This window comes from Cornus florida, unplaced genomic scaffold, assembly GCF_030987335.1.
Source record: "Cornus florida cultivar Cherokee Brave unplaced genomic scaffold, ASM3098733v1 CherokeeBrave_3.0.0_Hap2_Chr03, whole genome shotgun sequence".
In the NCBI taxonomy this organism is placed as follows: Eukaryota; Viridiplantae; Streptophyta; class Magnoliopsida; order Cornales; family Cornaceae; genus Cornus; species Cornus florida.
In genome coordinates, this window is record NW_026775573.1 from 14,680,533 (window position 1) to 14,700,423 (window position 19,891).

The following is a 19,891-nucleotide window of genomic DNA, read 5'->3' on the forward strand; positions in this document are numbered from 1 at the left end:
AGGTATGTATGCTCTAGGTACCTCAGATATCACTTTTCGATAGTACCGGTTTACACAATTTATCTGGGAAATTGCTGCGTGTTAGGTCATTGAAGAGGTTGCTGAACTGGCTCGGGTTTCTTTGAGTTGCTGAGGTAAATGATCAGGATTTAGTCTTTTGTAGGGTTCCACAGTGTAAATGGTTGAGTCTTTTTAATTGCTATTGTCCTTGTGGTCATTAGTAGAATTCCCTTTATTCTAACCGTGGCTGGGTTAATTTCCGGAAAAACTTTATCCTGCCCAGCTTTTAGTTACGAGGATCTTGAGAATTTTGCATTTGCTCTGAGAGAGTATCATTTTCTTTTTCTTGTAAATGTCTCGCTAGTGTCCGATTTTTCTTTTCTTTTTGGTTATAGGGAATATTGTTTATAACTGTAAACAAAATATAGCTATCAAAATCCTTATTGAAATAAAAGGAATGACGAGTCTTATACATACATTTTGTGTGTCCTTGCTGATAATTTTGATTGATTGGTAATATCAATGGTGAAATGGATATGTTCGAAAGTCGCTCTTTTGAATTTTCTGAATTTGTTAGTTTGAGAACAAAGTTTGCTTAAGATTATTGACATTCTCTGCTTCATCTCTATACTCCAACGTCCTTGGTTAACGCCGTGAAGTAGTAGATAACGGGTGGAGAGAGGACACAACACGAAGAGCTTGAGCATTCATCGGCATATAGTTTTGCTGAATGATAATTTGATAGAGGAATAGAATGACCGTTACTAGTGTACATGTATACTGAAAAAAGGAGGAGGTAAACGGTGATGCTAGGATTTTTTCAAATTTTGGGAACACCAAATCGGAGAGTTTGGAATCCGAGGAAATTTAATTAAATTTTTGATCTAAATTTCTTCCCATTTTAATCTGAATCACTAGCCAGATTAATACAAATTCTTTGATAATTTTGACTTGTTCTTATGTCTTGTGATTTTAAATCCCTTTCACGAAAAGATTGGACCGAATCGAAATTAGGATAGTTAATTAACTACACAAGAAACTCCATTAGCATAATGTATTTTTAATCACTGTACCAACCAATTATAAGCTTCCCAACATAAAAAGGAAGGGTTATTGAAAACAGCCTGATTCCCACACGTGTAGACCCCAATCCATGCCCCTATCGGTACAAAGTATACTTTTTCGCATCTTTTAGGGCATGTTTGGACTCAATTTCTTATTGGGTGTCATTGTTTTTAAAAAAAAAAAACTCAACTGGTATATGATTTGTCTTTTTAGTAAGTTGGGAGTATCATTGTAATTTATGCTTTTTATTTTTGTAAGTAAAACGTGATAAACAAGTAAACAAAAAAATATTTTATGCAATAGAGGAGGCTATTAGCTCGTAATTGGTTAGGATTCCTAAAATTACATAGATGGGCTAATAGCTCTTAATTGTTAGGATTCCTAAAATTACACAGATTGCTCAATCTATATATAAAATCAGCTACTTTCCTTTTTGACATATAATACCGATCAACTTAGAGAAGGGCACTTTTATCTTATAAATTTATATATTAAATGTTCCATAATGGTAAGAGATATGCTATTAATTAGCGTGTAATTCATTGAGAGTGGACATTGCACATCTGTAATTAGCATTCCTCATTTTGAAAATACCTAGTCAAATGGCTTTTAAGACGTCCAAGCAGATTTAAATGTAATGCATTCCCTAGGCTTGTGCCAAGCCTAACTACCAGAGATGGTTCGGTTAATTTGCAACCTTACTATGCTAATGTCATTTACAAACAATAACATGTTTGAACTACCACTGTGTCAATTTTGACAACAATAACATGTTTGGTGCGGCCTCATTTTATTTTACACAGTGCTAAAACACTTCGTGAATCGTAACCCAAAATCGAAACACTAAAAATTTGTTTTTCCATATTTTGACAACGGTTAATGGTCCAAAACCATAAGAGCTGCTTATTTTTTTTCAAAACACTCCTATAATAAAAACACTACAAAACGTATACCAAACGGACCCTTAATGGTACTTTCTGAGGTATGAGAATACAAGTAGAAGGTGAGAGTACAAGTTGTGTGCCATGTAAATGCGTTTTCTTGCCATGGTATAAATAAAAATGATCAAACAAATTACAATAATACCATAAGACAACAACAGGAATTGAAGGCTGAAGCTTGATTGGAATTTGTCGGCGTTCATGAAACAGCTGCCGGAGCCACCTGATCGCTCGATCTAGGGCTTATGACGTCTCTCTTTTACACCGGATGTGGGTATGCCAAAGACAAGGGATAGTCTGAACCCTTCTAGACCAATATTGTCTTTGTTTGCTATATTGGGCCATATTATTCGTCTTGTTATTTTTGGGTTGTAATTGGTTATGCGAGTGGGCCGTCCATGATTTATGGGTCAATCACTCTTACGATGCACTTATGTAAATATTCTACTTTATATAATAGGGTAATTTACACTGACATTTCCTATGATTTGCTATAATTACAGGCAATACCTTTTCTGTTCCGAAAATTACGCGAACCTCCCCTACTTTTGAAAATATCCTACACGGACCTCCCTTATGTGTGACGGACTGTTAAATACACCAACAGAGTTGTCAAAATTACTGAATTACCCTCTCTTTGGCATCTGAAATTACAAAACTACCCATTTGAAACTCTGGGCTTTCTACAATGCCGACTTTATTTCTCTTCCCAGTAAATTTGCCGCCGACAACGTCATATATTTTCGATGACAAAAAAAATTAAGGTAGCCCTCAAACTCCATAGCGCGTGAAATTTTTACAGTGACGGAGTCACAATATTTTCCAAGATTTATTTATGCGACGCATTCATTCAATTTTCACGAAGAAGAAGAAGAAGAAGAAGTATAGCCCTAATCTCTATGGGTTTCTGGATTTTTGCTTCTTCTTCTTCACGACGCAATCTCCTTAAAAATTTGATAGTTGATTGCCACTAATTTCCGATTGTTGCAATCTCTAATCTCTACCAATTTCTAGGTTTTTGATTTCATAGTATACTGTGCAATATATATATATATATATATATATATATATATATATATATCTGAGGAGGCCAAAAGTGAAATGGGCCGGATATAACCCGCGAACATGGCATCCGGTCCGAGCAGCTGGGTCCAGCCCATAGAGAAATACTGCCATATGGGCCGAACGCGAAGATCCCATCAAAGAGGACCAAAACCCACAGAGGAACTGGCCCGGATCTAGTAGTCCATTAGTGTTTGTAAGTATCTATAAATATGAGAAGTAATGGATAGAGAAGGGATTGGATTCTGTTGAAGTGTAAGAATTCTAGAGAGAGAAAATGGAAATGAATTCCTTGCATCTTCAATTGGCGCCGTCTGTGGGAATCGTTGAAGATTGATTGATCATTGATCAATATCGCGTGGATTCAGACCAATTCGTGAAGACGAAACTCGATCTTTGGGAGTTAGATCCAGATCTGAGCGATTGTGACCTATTCTGGAGGAATTTTAGTTCCTGTTGCTTTGACGGAAGTGGCTTCAGATCTACGCAACAACGAGTTGTTCGATTGTGGCCGGATCTGACGGATTTAGAATTCAGAAAATTCAGATCTCATCAACCGTAAGCATAATTCGGAGAATTCGAAACTAGATCTGAAAAATTCGTGCTCACGAAGCTCAGATCTACTCAAGAACTTGAGATTAATGTCTTTACTCCGTTCAAGAATAATGATAGGTGAAAGCTCCAATCCGATGGAGGCTGTCCAGCAAACGAAGCTTGAGGAGTTGATGAACTTGATCGAAGCTCTCAAAAAAGAGAATGCAGAATTGAAAGCTGGAATGCAGCATCAGCAAATACTAGCGGTTCCGCGTCCACTTCCGGCAGGTGAATGAGGTATTCAATCTAATATCGTACATCAAGGCGAGCAGGACGAGAACAATCAATCAGCTCTCCACCGTGATGAAAGAAGGATGGACGATTTGCCGCCAAATGTTCGTCGAGTTAAGGATCACGAAGGATCGACTCATATTGATCCGCGACATGAGCAGATCAAACAGAACGAAGCCATGACCTTCGATCCGCATCAGAAAAGGTTCAACCGAGAGGAAGTGATAGAGGTTGATAGCCGCCGAGTTGTATCACCTTGGCAAAGAGAGCTCATTGAGGAACGGTCGTTCGATCCGTCTTACCGACCCTCCATGGCTACAATCACTCATCGCGGTTCGGAGAGCAGATCTGTAGCTCATAGAGCTACCGCTGGGCTCCAGAGAGAGAATGAAGCACTCCGATCCGCGGCTCGGACGGTTGATTCACCATTCACTGATGAGATCCTGAATGCTCCGCATCCAAGGAAGTTTGCCATGCCAGTCTTTATTCTGTTTGACGAAACAACCGATCCGATCAATCATGTGTACCATATCCAGTTGAAGATGGCTCTGAATACGGAGAACGACTCTTTAATGTACAAATGTTTCCCTACAAGTCTAGCCGGACCGGCACTTAGCTGGTTCAAGAACTTGCCTAGGGGTTCCATTGATAGCTTCCGGAACCTGTGCGATCGGTTCATAAGCCAGTACTATGGGAACAAGCGTCCGCCGAAAGACATCTCGAGCCTATTCACAATGAAACAGCACAAAGATGAACGTCTCCAGGCTTTTCTCACCAGGTTTAACCTCACTAAGAGTATGGTGATCGAATGCCACCCTTCTACAGCGGTTCAAGCCTTCAAGTTGGCCATGACACGTGGCACTCCGTTCCATACCAGTCTGGTAGTGAACACGCCGACGACTATGGATGAACTCAATGAAAGAGCCGATGGCTTTGTGCGCCTAGAAGAAAAGGAGGCAGCCAATGCTCGGACAGCGTCGGTCGTGTCGACCGAGGAAAAGTCCAAGGTAAAGATCAGGCAGAAGCAGGCTCAGCCGCAACGTCAGACCTCCTGGAAGGCAGAAAAGAGGTCCAGGGAGGAAAAGCTAATCACTCCGTTGAAGGTCACTCTGGCGAGGCTATATCAGGAGAACAAAGATAAATTTCATCCACCACTGCCAATTAGGCAACCCCTCGAACAGAGGGATCAGACTAAACATTGTGCTTTCCATTCCGATTTCGGTCATCAGACTAACGAATGCAGGAATTTGAGAAGGCAAGTGGAGATGTTGATAGCTAGAGGGGAGTTCGCGAGTTATGTTCAAGGCTCGGCGATAGAACAGAATCGACCGATGGAGCAAGTAAAAAGGAGTCAGAAACAAAGCTCTCACAATTCACAGCCAGTTCGTATAATCAATGCTATTCACGGTTGACCCGAGCCTAGCGAAGACTCAGATGAGCTACTCCGAACGCGCCTACGGCAGGCGCAGATGAAGAAAAGGGTCAGCAATGTGAATACTCTACACCAACAGATCACATCGATACAGATAAAGTTCGACAGGACAGACCTGCTGCGTGTTCAAATCCCCCATGAAGATCCGTTGGTGGTCAGCTTGACAGTGGCAGACTGCCTGGTGCGCAGAGTTCTAATCGATCCCGGAAGTAGTGCGAATGTCATGCCGAGGGACACATTTAATCTGCTCGAGATTAAGCTAGAGAGGCTCAAGTCCACTGGAAATCCCCTGTTAGGATTTGATGGTAAGAGGGTGGAGCCCATCGGTATGGTGGAAGTAGAAGTTCAAGCTGCAGAACGAGCTCTTGTGGAAACTTTTGTGGTTGTGGAGATTCACCCCTCGTACAATCTCCTGATGGAAAGAGGATGGATTCACAGAGTCCAAGGTGTGCCCTCAACTCTGCATCAGGTCATGAGGTGCCTCGGACCCGACGGAAATAAGGTGATAGACATTCATGGGGATCAGGTTGCAGCCAAAGAGTGTTATTCCGTCACACTAAAATATGCTGGGAAAGGGAAGGCGCCCATCCGTTCGGCGAGCCCAAGATAGCAATTACAGGAACCTCCGCCCAAGCAGAATAGGGTGGAGGAGCCAGTTGACTTGACTGAAGAACCCCTTCTGGATGTGCAGATCGATCAGTCCAAGCCAGAGCAAACTACCAGAGTAGGAGTAAGACTGACCAGGGAAGAGCAGCAGGAGCTAATTGACTTCTTGTCTCACAATGCCGATGTATTTGCATGGAGTCACCTAGACATGCCTGGAATTAATCCCTCCGTATCCTGTCATTCCTTGAATGTCAATCCCAATTTCAAACCAGTAAAGCAGAAGCAACGAAGGTTTGCTCCAGAACGTAACCAGATCATAGTCGAGGAGGTTGATAGGCTGCTCGATGCGGGATTCATCAGGGAAGTGCACTATCCTGATTGGTTGTCCAACGTCGTTGTCGTGCAGAAGAAGAATGGGAAATGGCAAGTATGCATTGATTTCACCAATTTAAACAAAGCATGTCCGAATGATAGCTTCCCGCTACCTAAGATTGATCAAATGGTGGATGCCACCACCGGGTATGAGCGTTTAACCTTTCTGGACGCTTATTCAGGTTATAATCAGATCCCTATGGACCCGGCAGATGAAGAAAAAACTTCTTTTGTTACCGAGCGAGGGACATACTGTTACAAAGTTATGCCTTTCGGACTGAAAAACGCGGGAGCAACTTATCAAAGGCTTGTTAGCAAAATTTTCAAGGATCAAATAGGAAAGATTGTGGAAGCCTATATTGATGATATGGTGGTAAAGAGTAGGAAGAAGGATGATCATCTGAAGCATCTGCAAGATGTATTTGATGTGCTGAGGCGATATGGGATGAGGCTCAATCCAACCAAGTGCTCGTTCGGTGTGAGTTCCGGTCAATTTTTGGGACACGTGGTCAATCGCAGAGGCATCGAAGCTAGCCCTGCTCAAGCAGAGGCTTTGATTAAGAATGCCGAGCCAAAGACGATCAAAGAAGTGCAAGCCCTCACAGGACGAATAGCTGCATTAAGTCGATTCATTTCTAAGTTGTCAGACCGTTGCAAGCCGTTCTTTGACACGATCCGGAGTCATGGAAGACAGGTCTGGGGGGATGAACAACGACAAGTATTAACCCATTTAAAGGAATATATGCAGAATCCACCAATCCTGTCAGCCCCGGATCCAGAAGAGAAATTATATCTATATCTCGGAGTATCTAGTGTTGCGACAAGTGCCGTTCTGATTCGTTGCAAGGAAGGGATGCAACACCCGGTGTTTTATGTCAGTAAGACAATGACCGAGGCAGAATGAAGGTACTCGAAGGCCGAACGGGTGATACTTTCACTCGTAAACGCAAAAAGAAAGTTGAGGCATTATTTCGAATCCCACCCTATAGCTGTCCTAACAACTTTTCCAATCAGAGTGCTTATGCACAAGCCAGAACTCTCGGGCAGAATGACAAAATGGGCCATAGAGTTAAGCTCATTTGACATAACGTATGAGCCGAGAACGGCTATCAAAGGACAAGCGGTAGCCGATTTTCTGCTAGAATGTGACTCTGAGGATACGGAAGAAGACCTTAGATGCGGCTCTTGGAAACTTTATGCGGATGGCTCCTCTAATCAAATGGGGGCAGGAATTGGGGTTAAACTGCAAACCCCAGAGGGTACTTCTTTGAGTCAAGCACTCAGACTTGAGTTCCGAGCCACCAATAATGAAGCGGAATACGAGGCGTTACTGAATGGGTTAAAGTTGGCCAGAGAGCTACAGGTCAGAAGTTTGACTGTTTACAATGACTCACAGTTGATTGTTCGGCAGGTAAATGGTGAGTACGCGACCAAGGATGACACGATGGAGGCATATCGTTCTGCCGTTTTGCATAAAGCCAAGGACTTTGCAAAGATTGAATTCATACAGTTGCAGAGGGAACCTAACGACATTCAGTTGAAGGTTAGTAAATAAAACCTCGCCGGGAAGAAGGCCGGCACCGGTCATTATATTAACATCTCCAGGGCAAACCCTAACTTGGATGTTGTCAGGAAGTCTAAGTCTCATACGAAGAACATCTAGATCTACAACCATAGTGGAAGCGATTGAAGGATCTAAAAGAGTAAAAAGAAGTCTACCGAAAGTAAAAAGGAACAAGACTAACCTCTGGGGTAGAAAGCAGCAAAGAGCACTGCAAGATCGCTGGAAGAATGACTCTTGAAAAATTTCACCGGATGAAATTTAGCACTGTTCTAAAAAGATGAGCGAGAGATTTGACTGATGATGGAGAGAGATGGAGACGGTAAAAAGGCATGAAGTGGCATTCTAGAGCCTTATAAAGACGAAGTGGACTCGAGGGCCGAAGCGTCAAGGAGGCGAAAAGTTTATCGAACCCCGGAACATTGATTCCGGATCCGACCGCCCATTCCCCCATAAGAGTTTCTCGAGCCGTCAACGTCATGATGAGACGCCTTTTGATAATTAGCCCCTTATTAAATAAGGAGTAATTATGGGGGCAGTTGAGGAGGCCAGAAGTGAAATGTGCCGGATATGACCCGCGAACATGGCATCCGGTCCGAGCAGCTGGGTCCAGCCCATAGAGAAATACTGCCATATGGGCCGAATGCGAAGATCCCATCAAAGAGGACCAAAACCCACAGAGGAACTGGCCCGGATCTAGTAGTCCATTAGTGTTTGTAAGTATCTATAAATATGAGAAGTAATGGATAGAGAAGGGATTGGATTTTGTTGAAGTGTAAGAATTCTAGAGAGAGAAAATGGAAATGAATTCCTTGCATCTTCAATATCACACACACACAAATTGTGCTTTTTATTCAATAGATGATTATCGAAGCTTTCAAGTGACAACAATGGTGGTAAAAGGAAGGCATGATCGCCGACCACTAACCCAGACCAAGATATATATATATATATATATATATATATATATATATATATATATATATATTAATGAATTTCCACCACAGTTGACCACCAATTAATGAATTTCCACCACAGTTGACCACCAACCCGGATGAAGATCTCGCCGCCGTGAACCAACACCATTACAAACCCAAACCAAGATTATCACCACCGCCGTGAACCAATATATCAACATCGTTGCTAACCCAAACCAAGATTATCGCCGGCTGCCGTGAACTAAACCTCAACACTGTCGCCTTAACCCCAAACCTCACCGAGTCACTGCCACCATTGCTATAAATCACGTCGCCTAGATTATCGCCGGCTGCCTTGAACCAAACCTCAACATTGTCGCCTTAACCCCAAACCTCACTGAGTCATTGCCACCATCGCCGTAAATCACGTCGTCGTAAATCATGTCGCCTAGATGATCGCCGGCTGCCATGAACCAAACCTCAACACTGTCGCCTTAACCCCAAACCTCACTGAGTCACTGCCATCATCGCCGTAAATCACGTCGCCGATGGTGTAGGTTTTTGTCAAATTAAGGTTGGATTGGAGTATTAAATAAGAAAAAGATGGATTTGAAATCTGAATTCCAATTCCAATCACTCAAAGAATCCATCAAATCCCAAACTTTCTGTCTCTTTGATAGGTAAATCCCAATCCCAATCACTCGCGTTGGGAGCCAATATGTATATGTGTATACGGTTCTATATGTGTATTATATATATATATATATATATATATATATATATATATATATATATATATATATATATACAATTTTAAATATAATATGAAAATAGGGAAGGGTATTTTTGGCATTTCATAAAAAATAATAGCTGATGTCATCATTTTCAGTCGTTGACTGGCGTTGACCGTAATGGAAGGGAGGTCCGTGTAGGATATTTTAAAAAGTAAGGGAGGTCCGCGTAATTTCCGGAACAGGAAGAGTGCAACCATAGGGGAGGTCAGTGTAAATTACCCTATATAATATCACTCTTACTTTCCCAAAAAAAAAAAAAAAAAAAGTGATATGAAAGCTAAAATATTACTCGTATTTAATAAAATATAGAATAGGGTGGTGTTTGGCGATAGAAGGGTATGTATATACTTTCTTATAGACAATAAAAATCTTATACTAGGATGCAAGAACTGTAAGAAAAAATTAAAAAAAATAAATAAATAAATAAAGTAATCAACAATAAAACAAAACAAGACGGAAAAAAGAAAATTGCATCACCTCGATCTGTACTAGAAACATACCTTTCAAAGTAGTAGTCACCCCACAAACATCACACGTAAAAACAAACAACCCATTCGGCATCTTGACTTTAATCAAATTCCCGCATTCACAGTCGAAAGTCCAAACCTAAAATAAATTGATTGTATGTATTCATAACAAGAAAGAAAAGAAAAAAATAATAATAAAAAAATGGATTAGGGTTGGGCGCACCGTAAAGGGCACGGTCGGCCGCCGCTGGGGCTGGGAAAGATCGGTGGTGGCTGGGGTTGGGCGGTGAGTGCCGGATTCAGATTCTCCATTATTGGTGTTTAATTAACTATGCAATGTGTCACAGGGCTAAATTACACCACGAATTTTTGCCTCTACAATGGCACTCGGGGCCACCAAGTCTCAGCCAACACAATAACACAATACATACAGTATAGAAATGTAAAGAAGGCACACACAGTTTACAGGGACAAGCCCCAACCTTTGCTCATATTAAACATATTACAAAGGAACATGAGTTCGTACAAGGAACAACCAAGGCTCACACCCTCTTCTCTGTCCCCTCTACAAAGCCCACCTTAGCATTATATAGGCCACTCTCAAAACCGCCCATAACTGCCCACTAAGATAATGGATGACACCCCCATCCACCTAGGGTCGTGCTGGCACCCTCTAAATGTGCCAGCACTATAATGCAGTTGACAAGCCCAACTGCTAGACTTGTTGGCATGTTCTGCTCATGCCACATAACCACAAGAAGTTACATTCTGCATAGTGGAGGAAACCACCCTGAACCGCCTGTGTGTTGGTCCTTTCAGAATTGTGCCACATAAATTACTCAGCACTCCCCCACTTCCCATGATGAGTGGGAAGTGCTAGTAACTTCCCCCAACCGACCGAGCCCACTAAGCCACCACCTCTTGTAACCGCAAGCCATGACTTTGTGTTGTCCATGCTCTAGCCACATCTGAGTCAACCTTGTGAACCTAGCCCAAGCCAAGTCCACCAATCTGCACCCACATATATATGTCTCTGAGTGCACGGCGTGCCAAGCCATGCACGCCCGTGCACATGCTCGGGTGCACACCAAAGTGCACGCCGATGCACACACTAGTGCCCTTCTTCACGCGCCATGTTTGAACCCTCATGCGCCCGTGGCTGTAAACCCACCTGGACGCCCATGCGCACGCCGAGCTAGACGCTCGCGCACACTAGGTTGGATGCCTACCCGCGCGCCCACCTGCATGCCCGCACGCCCGCCGCTGCACACCAGCGCGCGTGTCGGTGCCCACTTGTTTGCCCTTCAATATCTTGGATGCTCCATACTTGTGCAACCATCTTGGAGTGGTGCAACACATGCCCATGCACGTTGGCTAAGCCCTCTAAGCAAGCCATGCCATAGCCCAACCGATGTGCTCAACAGACCCCCCCTAATATAGTCTTAAGGAAATCCAGCACTCTGACAGGAGTAAACATCACCCATGCTTGAAGAGTCATAATGGCCTTTCAGGCCTTTCTTGACATCCAAATTGAGTGCCGTCTGCACCAACCAGCTTCTATGGACTCAAGGTACCTCCCATAAAGATCCCGAGTCAAAACTCCAAGTTTCACTTTTCGCCATATTTACGAAAGTGCCACTGGGCACCCCCAGTGCACGCCGAGCATCCTTTTAAGCATCTTGTGTGCACGCTGAGCATCTTGTGCACGCTGACAACCCCCTGAGCAATCCTCATGGATGTCTAACCAAAGCCAAAGTATTCCCAAGACATGGCATGGCCTTGAAATGCCCATGTCTTCCCTTGGACAACCGTCAAGGGGCTAACACAATGCCTCTTGCCTTTTGCATTATATGTGTATATACAACTTAGGCCCACCACACATACAAAGTATTACGACACTTACAAAGAAGATGCATAAACAACCATAACAGTCCCACAAAGGTTTAAGCAACAAAACCAAATAAACAACCCTATACAACCAACCTAACACCAAGCTAGCTCAAGATCTAAGTCTTGAGAACAACCAAAGCTTTAGAAAGTGTCAGCAAGGCTGCACTGGCTATCCCTCCATAAACACAAATTGAGTAGCAAAAGCATTGAGGAACCCCCACACAATAAAAGCCGAACTTATAATCTGAAAATCAAGGACCCACATAATCCCAGTCGATGACTTAGCGATAATACTAGGGGACAGAAACGTATTAATACGTTGTATTACCCTGGCCACACAAAACAAATAAAAAATGGAAGCCTCCCTTGGGATATGAAACACCAGGATCATAATAAGGATTAGCAACAAACATAGGGCTTGAGGGTACACGTGTCCATAACGCATAACGCCCCTGAGAAACGTTTACGATACACTTCCAAGACGTCAACGAAAACACCACCATAAACGTGCCAAAAAAAGGAGTGAAAAATCACCGCCATACACGTAGCGCCACATCGCACGTGACCCTGGCCCACCCAACACCCAAAGAAAATTTCCAGAGAACGCTTCCAAGACATCATCCATGACGTCATGCCTACCCCAACCGAAAATTCATATCCCAACCACTTTAGCCGACAGTCAACAACCGCCGAACTGTACCCAGAACGGCCGTCAGACTCCTGAAGAAGGAGCAAAGCACGCTAATCCTGCCCTGTACACAAAGCATCCAGAGTATTTATAAGATATTCATGCTCCAAACTCAAAAAAATCCATAAGGACGAATGCCACAAAGACCCGATCAAACAGATCCATCCCCGGCTATAAAACATTCTGGTCGTTGAAAGCCTTGATCTGGAGCACACCGTACTCCGTAGCACCTACATAACCCCACACACACAAAACCCAAAATAAAAAAGGAACAGAGCATAGGAACACCCAGGATAACAGCAAAACAAACCCCCAATCCACGATACCAGGATAATATATTAATTCCACAGACAAAGAAAAACAAATATACATAAGCAAAGATATTAACCAAAGGTATAGTGCACCACCAAATCTTCCAAAATATAATTAAGTTACCAAGGGCTAGTCGGAATCGAGAAAATCCACAGACAACAGACATGATGAGATACAAGATCAAAAGCACTAACACAAAACAAGAAATCACACAACACAAGATCACAACACAGGTGACCCGATGCCAGCCAAAGAGTGTGCGAAGCGAACCACAGACGTTATCGGTGAAAAACAAAACGTGGGCACAGAAGAGATCGCCACCAACAACCCCAATAGAGGCGCAAGATCCAACGCTCGCAAAATCCAAGCAAATCAAAACCGATTCTCACTGATTTCCCCCCAAGAATCCAGATGGATGATCATGAAACCCTAAAAATGATAAACCCAAGTCCCAATTTGATCAAGAGAAATCAGAAAAGAAACGAGCACAAAAGCAAGTGAAAGAACAGAAGATGAGAGAGGGGAAGGAGGAAGAAAACAGTAGAAATCAACAGGGGAAATGAGATCACTCTGACAAGCAGAGACACTCCTATAAAGAGGAGCCACATACAAAGTATTTAACTTTACCGTTTGTTTGGATGGAAATAATATTTCTTATTTTTTACTATTTTTTTATTTATTCTTTTACGGATAAAATAATAATAAAATTTAATAAAAACAACTTACCATTAATTTTCAACAAGTTAGTTTAGACCATTTAGGGTATGTTTCCTGATAGACTTGGACGTTCAAAACAGTTCTGCCACCACAATACCAGAGAGAGAGAGAGTCCTTGTCATAGATCTTAAACTAGCCAAATATTCACAAAGAAAAATACACGTTGGTCCTTGCATAGAGTTGATAATAAATGAAAATTTCTCTATCAGATCAAAATATAATACAGGTAAACTATTGTTACTGTCAACACAATCAAGATGTTTACATAATGAAAATAACATAAAACGCATACCCACTCTATTGTTTTTAACAAGGTGGTAAAACCCCGAGCTTTAGATGGGGCCTAATCGATGGGTTGAAAACCTTAACAGAGTGGAGGTAACTATGTATCTTGTTACATCTCTGACGATTCTGAAGTGCTTAAAGGAACTACAACTGACAACTTTTGCTGGAATACCTGAAGAGGAATGTATTCAAGACGCTACAAAGATGAAATACTTGCAAATTCTTTCATACTAATAAAGCATCAACTAAAAGAATTACCTGTCTAAAGTGTTCCAAATCTTTCCTTAGTTCTTCCTCAACATCCTCGGTTAAAGGCTGTGCGAGACCAGCTGGCAGAGGCTCAACTTTCATCTTACTGAGTACCTATAAATACCTTCTGGTTAGTGCAACAACCAGTTCTCACAAAAGAATATCTACAACTTATTGCCTCAACACCAGCCAAGATTTAGCTAACTAGTGGTGACAGAAAAAAATGAAATGGTATGAAATCAGTAACTAATGTCATTACAAATATCATTTTCTCTATGCCAATTACAATTGTCATTTCTTACCTCCACAATGTGGCTTAAAACACCAAAAGGAAATACAATGGTTTATGTCATTAGCAATTTAGCACAAGGACATTTTCATTCCCTATAATAACATTAAAAATTATAAGAGAGAGAGAGAGAGAATTCTCATTATAATCAAATTCTCTAATTTTACAAAATAAAGAAATTATTAACATGGGTGAGCTAACAATAAAAGATATGATGGCATGTAATTTGATTGAGAATGTGGCTTTAGATTGGAATGGCAAAACAATATTCATGTAATTGACACTAAATAGTTGAAAAAAAGATTTGCTAAGTTGGGTTGAGAAAGTTGTGACTCTCCTTATTTTTCTTACTTTTGTTATTCTAAGAGAAGAAGGGGTGAAATAGTCAAGGCCTAGAGGGGCACCTGCTCAATTTCCTCCCAGTCAAGTCGCCAAGGCTCTTGGAGTATGTAGTCATAACACCCTAGCTGCGGATATGCACAAACTCATTACAATGAACACTGGGTCCTTCCATCACAATCTCCTAATTTGTCCTGTTAGCAACTAAAAGGCCACAAAATTAACTCCAATGTTGTCCTTTCAGCACAGATTAGGAAACCCAAGACCCTTTTGGTGGGCATCTAATATAAGTCGCACTTAGCATATCAAGTACAACTGATTATCATTGCAAAGTATAGCCCAGTGCACGAGGCTCCCACCATTGCCGCGCGGGGGGGTTAGGTTTGATTGAGAATTCTAGGCCATAAAATAAAACCAGAACTTAATAAACTTTGAGAGCCTTAACAGTTACTTATTTAGGGGTGGGAAGGAGGAATAATTATAGAAATCACACTTATCAAAAAAAAAATAGTTATAGAAATGACAAGCTGCCACCTATGACATGGCGGGTTATGAACTACTAGTCATCAGTAACAGATGGGATACGCTGCTTGCCATGTGCTAATCCTTATGTTTGAAGCTAAGCATTGCAATATTTGATGGGTACCAAACAGTACCTCTCAAGCTCCCTAGAAATTGGGTCCTTATTTAACACAAACCACATGATGCCATATAGTAAGCCCTCTATACCAACTTGATCATTAAGAAATACTCAGCTAGCAATAGAAAAACTCAGCAAAAGTTTGACATTCGGAAAGGATAAAAGAAAGAGAATTTTCTGAAATTCTGGACAAAGAATTAACAAATTTTGCCAGTTATACACCTTATGCTTCTTAAATAATCCAAACAATCCTTGTTAATCTTGGTAGAAAGTTGTATAGAGTATGTCCAAGATTTAACAGGGAAAACTTGATTTGAACGAGAAGACGGAAGAGTTCAGCCCTTTCTTGAGGGAATAAACCTTTTCAATAATTTCAATAAATAAAAACTGCGAAATTTGGTAAAATACTGGAAAAAAAAATACTATTGCTCTTTTGCCCTCTTCTTTAAAGAGCAAATATTTTGGGAAAAATAAGCTGACAATCTCATGATTATTAAATTTAAAAGATCTAATCATTAAAAAAGAATTATTATAAACAAATTTGACCTTAGAAAATTAAAGGTAATGAGAAACTCCATTGTTTGTATTTATTATAGGGCAAATATAACAGCTAAAACCCCTACTGAGCCAGATTTAAAGGATTTAAACATTATGGGACGAACATCAATTATTAAGTAGCCATTTACACTCAGTTTGAAACATACCAGCTTGAAGCCTTCATCAGAATGTGAAAATTCCATGGGTTGAATTTCAGATTGATACTGCTGTAACAGAACAGATATGCGTAAAATTGCACAAAGTATTCTGAATTTCTGCTTTACCTGAAACTATCATGAACGTACATTCATTTAAGTAGAGAGTCCAAAAAAATATTCTCTCTTGTACTGCAAAAAATGACTGTGTTGCCAAAGACATTGTAAGCTACCTCTTTTGCAGATCTCTGAAGACTAGCACCATGCAATTTTGGGAATTTCTTTCTGTGATGCCTAACAAGTAATGCAATTAACTGAAAACTAGCTAAAAAACCATTAGCAATGAGCGACCTCATAAATTTCACTATTAAGGACAAAATACAATAACAAATTAGAAGATATACCTCAACCTCCTCGGTGCTATAACCATGAAGATGACCACCGTACTGCAAATCATCAAGAGAAAAGCAATGAGAACTGTTCTTCATGAAATGGAAGATACTGAGAGATTTCATAGCCATCTAGATAATTCATAAAGCATATTCATTGGTATTCATCCATCCAAAACATCCAAACTTTTGAGGAGAATAAATCTTAAATATTAACTTACTCCTTCCGTAATGACTCATTCTGTAGTCCATAATTCAATAATGTGCTAATAATTTACAACAGTCAAAAAAATACTCAAAACTCCCAAATTACGAGCAGAATTCAAGAAAATGTTAAACTACTACCACTCGATGTAAACAGAATAATATATTTCTTCCCCTACCATGCAACACTACTTTTGATACTTCTTCAACAACAACAACTCTTCAATTTATTTTATAAATTTTCCAAGTCCGCCAATTCTTTTCAATTTTCACAATAATGTATTAGCTAACTATTAGTTTCCAAAGTATATACAAATGCTAAATAATGCTACATTACGTCTATGATAATTCTAAAAGTATTCAATCAAAGCCAATATCAAGGTGCACATACCATGATAATATGGGAAGACTGCCTGTGGTAGCCCTTCTTGCCACCGAACAGCCCAATATTGTGAAGCAAACAAGCAGCTTCAAGACATTCGAGATCCTTATCATCCAAGGAAACCGGGAGTTCATTTTGATGATCAGCAAGCATGTTCCATTTCCTCACACCTTCAAAAATCTCCTGTCAGTACCAATCAGTAACAGAATTTAAAAGCCAACTTTTCCATTTTCTACGTAAATCATTAGCAATATAACCTTCAGAAACCTAGCAACAACTTCAAATGATCTATAACACTAAACAAGGGTATACCTTTGCAATGCTGACACATACTGCACCATTTTTCATCCTCTTCTTGTTATTAAACCTCCTTGCAACACGAAGAACCGACTGCCACCGAGCATTCGCATTCAAATCATATCCATCAAAAACCTCAGCCAAATTTTCTGCAATCACACCCTCTCCTAATGCATACCCAGAAACCTCCATTTCATCAATGCCAAGCATCCCAAATATCTCTTCCAACAAAACTGCACCCGCCACAATGAACTCCGACCGCCTTTTGAAAAACCCATCTCTCCTGACCTTCCCTTCCAATCCCTGATCTTTGTCACACAACCTCTCAACAAGCTCACTCAATTCTTCCTTATTGAAACTCCAATCTCTCCTATACCCTTCGAAAAACCCAGCATTGTCCATCAAATTGCGACCATATCCAAGGAAAACTGCTTTTTCAATCCAACGAATCGTACCGGATGAACCAATAGCCACATCAAACCCAAGTTCAGCAACACTCTCAATCAACCCAGATTCTCGAATACTACTTCGAATGTGCTCTCTCAATTTTGATATTTCGTTACTTTTCACAAATTCTTCAGTTAGAGTTACGTGCCCTAATTTCAATGAAGTACCGAATATGACTTTACCTTCTTTTCCGATCACGAATTCAGTCGAACCACCTCCGATATCGATCGTCAACACTGTTTTGTTGAAAACAGGGTAAAATTGAAGAACTCCTACATATGCAAGTCGGGCCTCTTCTTCACCAGACAATACGTCGATTTCAAACCCTAGCGCTTGTTGAATTTTGTGAAGGAATTCGGTTTGATTTGTGGCTTCGCGGACGGCGGAGGTGGCGACGAGGCGGGTCTGGGTTGGGGAAATGCGGTGCGAGTGAAGGATTTGTTGGAATTTGGAGAGGGCTTCGATGGCACGGAGTTGGGAGGCGGCAGAGATGGTGGCGGAGGCGGGGATTTCGCGGCCGAGAACGACTGGCTCCTTGAGGCGGTCGATGGCCATGAATTTGCCGGTGGCGGGGTCGGTGCGGACGATAAGGAGCTTGAAGGAGTTGGTTCCCATGTCAACGGCGGCGAAGAGGTGGTTCGCGACGGGGTTGACGGTGGTTGCCAGATTGGTCGCCATTGTGTTGCTGCTGAGAAAGATTGCGAGCTAATTTGCGCTGTGGAAGTTTTTTCCTTGTAAAAAAAAAAAAAAAGGAAATTCTTTTACAAGTAAAAATTAATTATTGGTCACTTTTTTGTAACATTTATTTATTTATTTCAGTTTTAATAGGGTTACTTTATTTTAAGTTACTTTTATTAAATGAAATAATCAATTAATCAATGTAAAAGACTGACATATGAATATGAAAATGAGGCGCTTACCAAATAATAATAATAATCATTTGAGAAATTAAATTTTGTTAACTGAAAATGAATTCATTGGAATTGAATCCCTTACCAGTAAATTTGAAAAAAAACTTTTATGTATTATTTGAAATTTAGTTTTGATTCAGACAAACAAATTTAAAAAACTAATAAAACCAATATTCAATTTGCTTTTTTTTTTTTTTTAATAAAAAAAATCCTGAAATATTCAAGTTGCTTTGAATTTTTTAAAAATTCACTCTTGAAAATTTGACAATTTTAAATTTAATAACTTCGGATTGGCTTTCAATTGTTGAAGAACATACAATTGAATATTTTACAAATTTTCAATTATTAACTTTGGATTTATTAGTTAACTACACTTTAAAATGCATAATACCTTTTATTTATCAACTTAAAATAGGAAATTTATGTCAAATTGTTTTATTAGACTTTTAAGTGCTAAAATTGCTTTTTGTTGAATGAGGACATTACTAAACGGCCATAATAAATTTTTGTCATGATGATTTCAGACCTCTATAATAATGAGTTTGTCGCATGTCAATTTTGAGATTAAATTAGCACGGTAAAATAAGAAAAATTTGTGATATGATCCGATTTAATGATTCCATAAATCATTTGTAAATTATAATTTATGATATAATTCAAAAGATAAATGTGTTAGTTTCTGTAACATTTTGGCACTGATGTCAAAGACGGGTGCTTTGCGATTCGACTCAAAAAAAATGAGACTAACACACAATCCATATATGAGTACTCAATCAATCTTTAATTCGGTTCCGATACAAAGACAAATCTTTACTTCCAACACCTATCCACTTAATCTCACCTGTCACAAGGTAAATAAGAATTATAATAATGATTTTAATTGTTATAGGATTTTTATGTAATTTGGTCTCACTCCCACTTACGACTAGTTACGACCACATTAAAAATTAGAGGATTTAAAACAAATCAAACAGGGGTGTTTAGCGCACTTTTTCCTTGAAAAACCCCCAAAAGTTGCTTGCAGAAGAAGCGAAGAGAGCTTGGAGAAGAAGCCAATCAATAGCCGTTAATTCATTTCCGAAGCTCAAAATGGCTCTGCGAAAGGATAAGATGGTACG

General features: G+C 40.4%; 1 protein-coding gene across 9 annotated transcripts; it reads right to left on the reverse strand.

The window, feature by feature from the left end:
- Positions 1–13,003: 13,003 nt before the first annotated feature.
- On the reverse strand, positions 13,004–18,599 carry LOC132299617 (uncharacterized). 9 transcript variants are annotated; one of them, XM_059796352.1, is made up of 8 exons: positions 17,431–18,599; positions 17,128–17,301; positions 16,548–16,589; positions 16,377–16,457; positions 16,156–16,278; positions 14,877–14,939; positions 14,193–14,297; positions 13,004–13,361 (listed from the first exon to the last, which is right to left on the reverse strand). In XM_059796352.1, the coding sequence occupies exons 1-8, from the start codon at positions 18,538–18,540 to the stop codon at positions 13,305–13,307; spliced, it is 1,755 nt and encodes a 584-aa protein (XP_059652335.1). In that variant the 5' UTR covers positions 18,541–18,599; the 3' UTR covers positions 13,004–13,304. The 9 variants fall into 9 exon arrangements, with proteins under 9 accessions (XP_059652335.1, XP_059652339.1, XP_059652340.1 ...); XM_059796357.1 differs by lacking the exon at positions 13,004–13,361 and adding an exon at positions 13,744–14,106 and having other exon boundaries at positions 16,156–16,272; XM_059796350.1 differs by lacking the exon at positions 13,004–13,361 and adding an exon at positions 13,744–14,130 and having other exon boundaries at positions 16,156–16,272.
- Between the last annotated feature and the right edge of the window lie 1,292 nt (positions 18,600–19,891).

What these genes read in the sequence shown, in the direction of transcription:
- LOC132299617 (XM_059796349.1), bottom strand. Translation starts at nt 18,540, where the DNA reads ATGGCGACCAATCTGGCAACCACCGTCAACCCCGTCGCGAACCACCTC. An exon ending in TTCAGAGATCTGCAAAAGAG is followed by an intron (nt 16,279 to 16,376) that starts GTAGCTTACAAT and finishes CGTTCATGATAG; the next exon opens with TTTCAGGTAAAGCAGAAATT. An exon ending in CTGATGAAGGCTTCAAGCTG is followed by an intron (nt 14,940 to 16,155) that starts GTATGTTTCAAA and finishes GCATATCCGCAG; the next exon opens with CTAGGGTGTTATGACTACAT.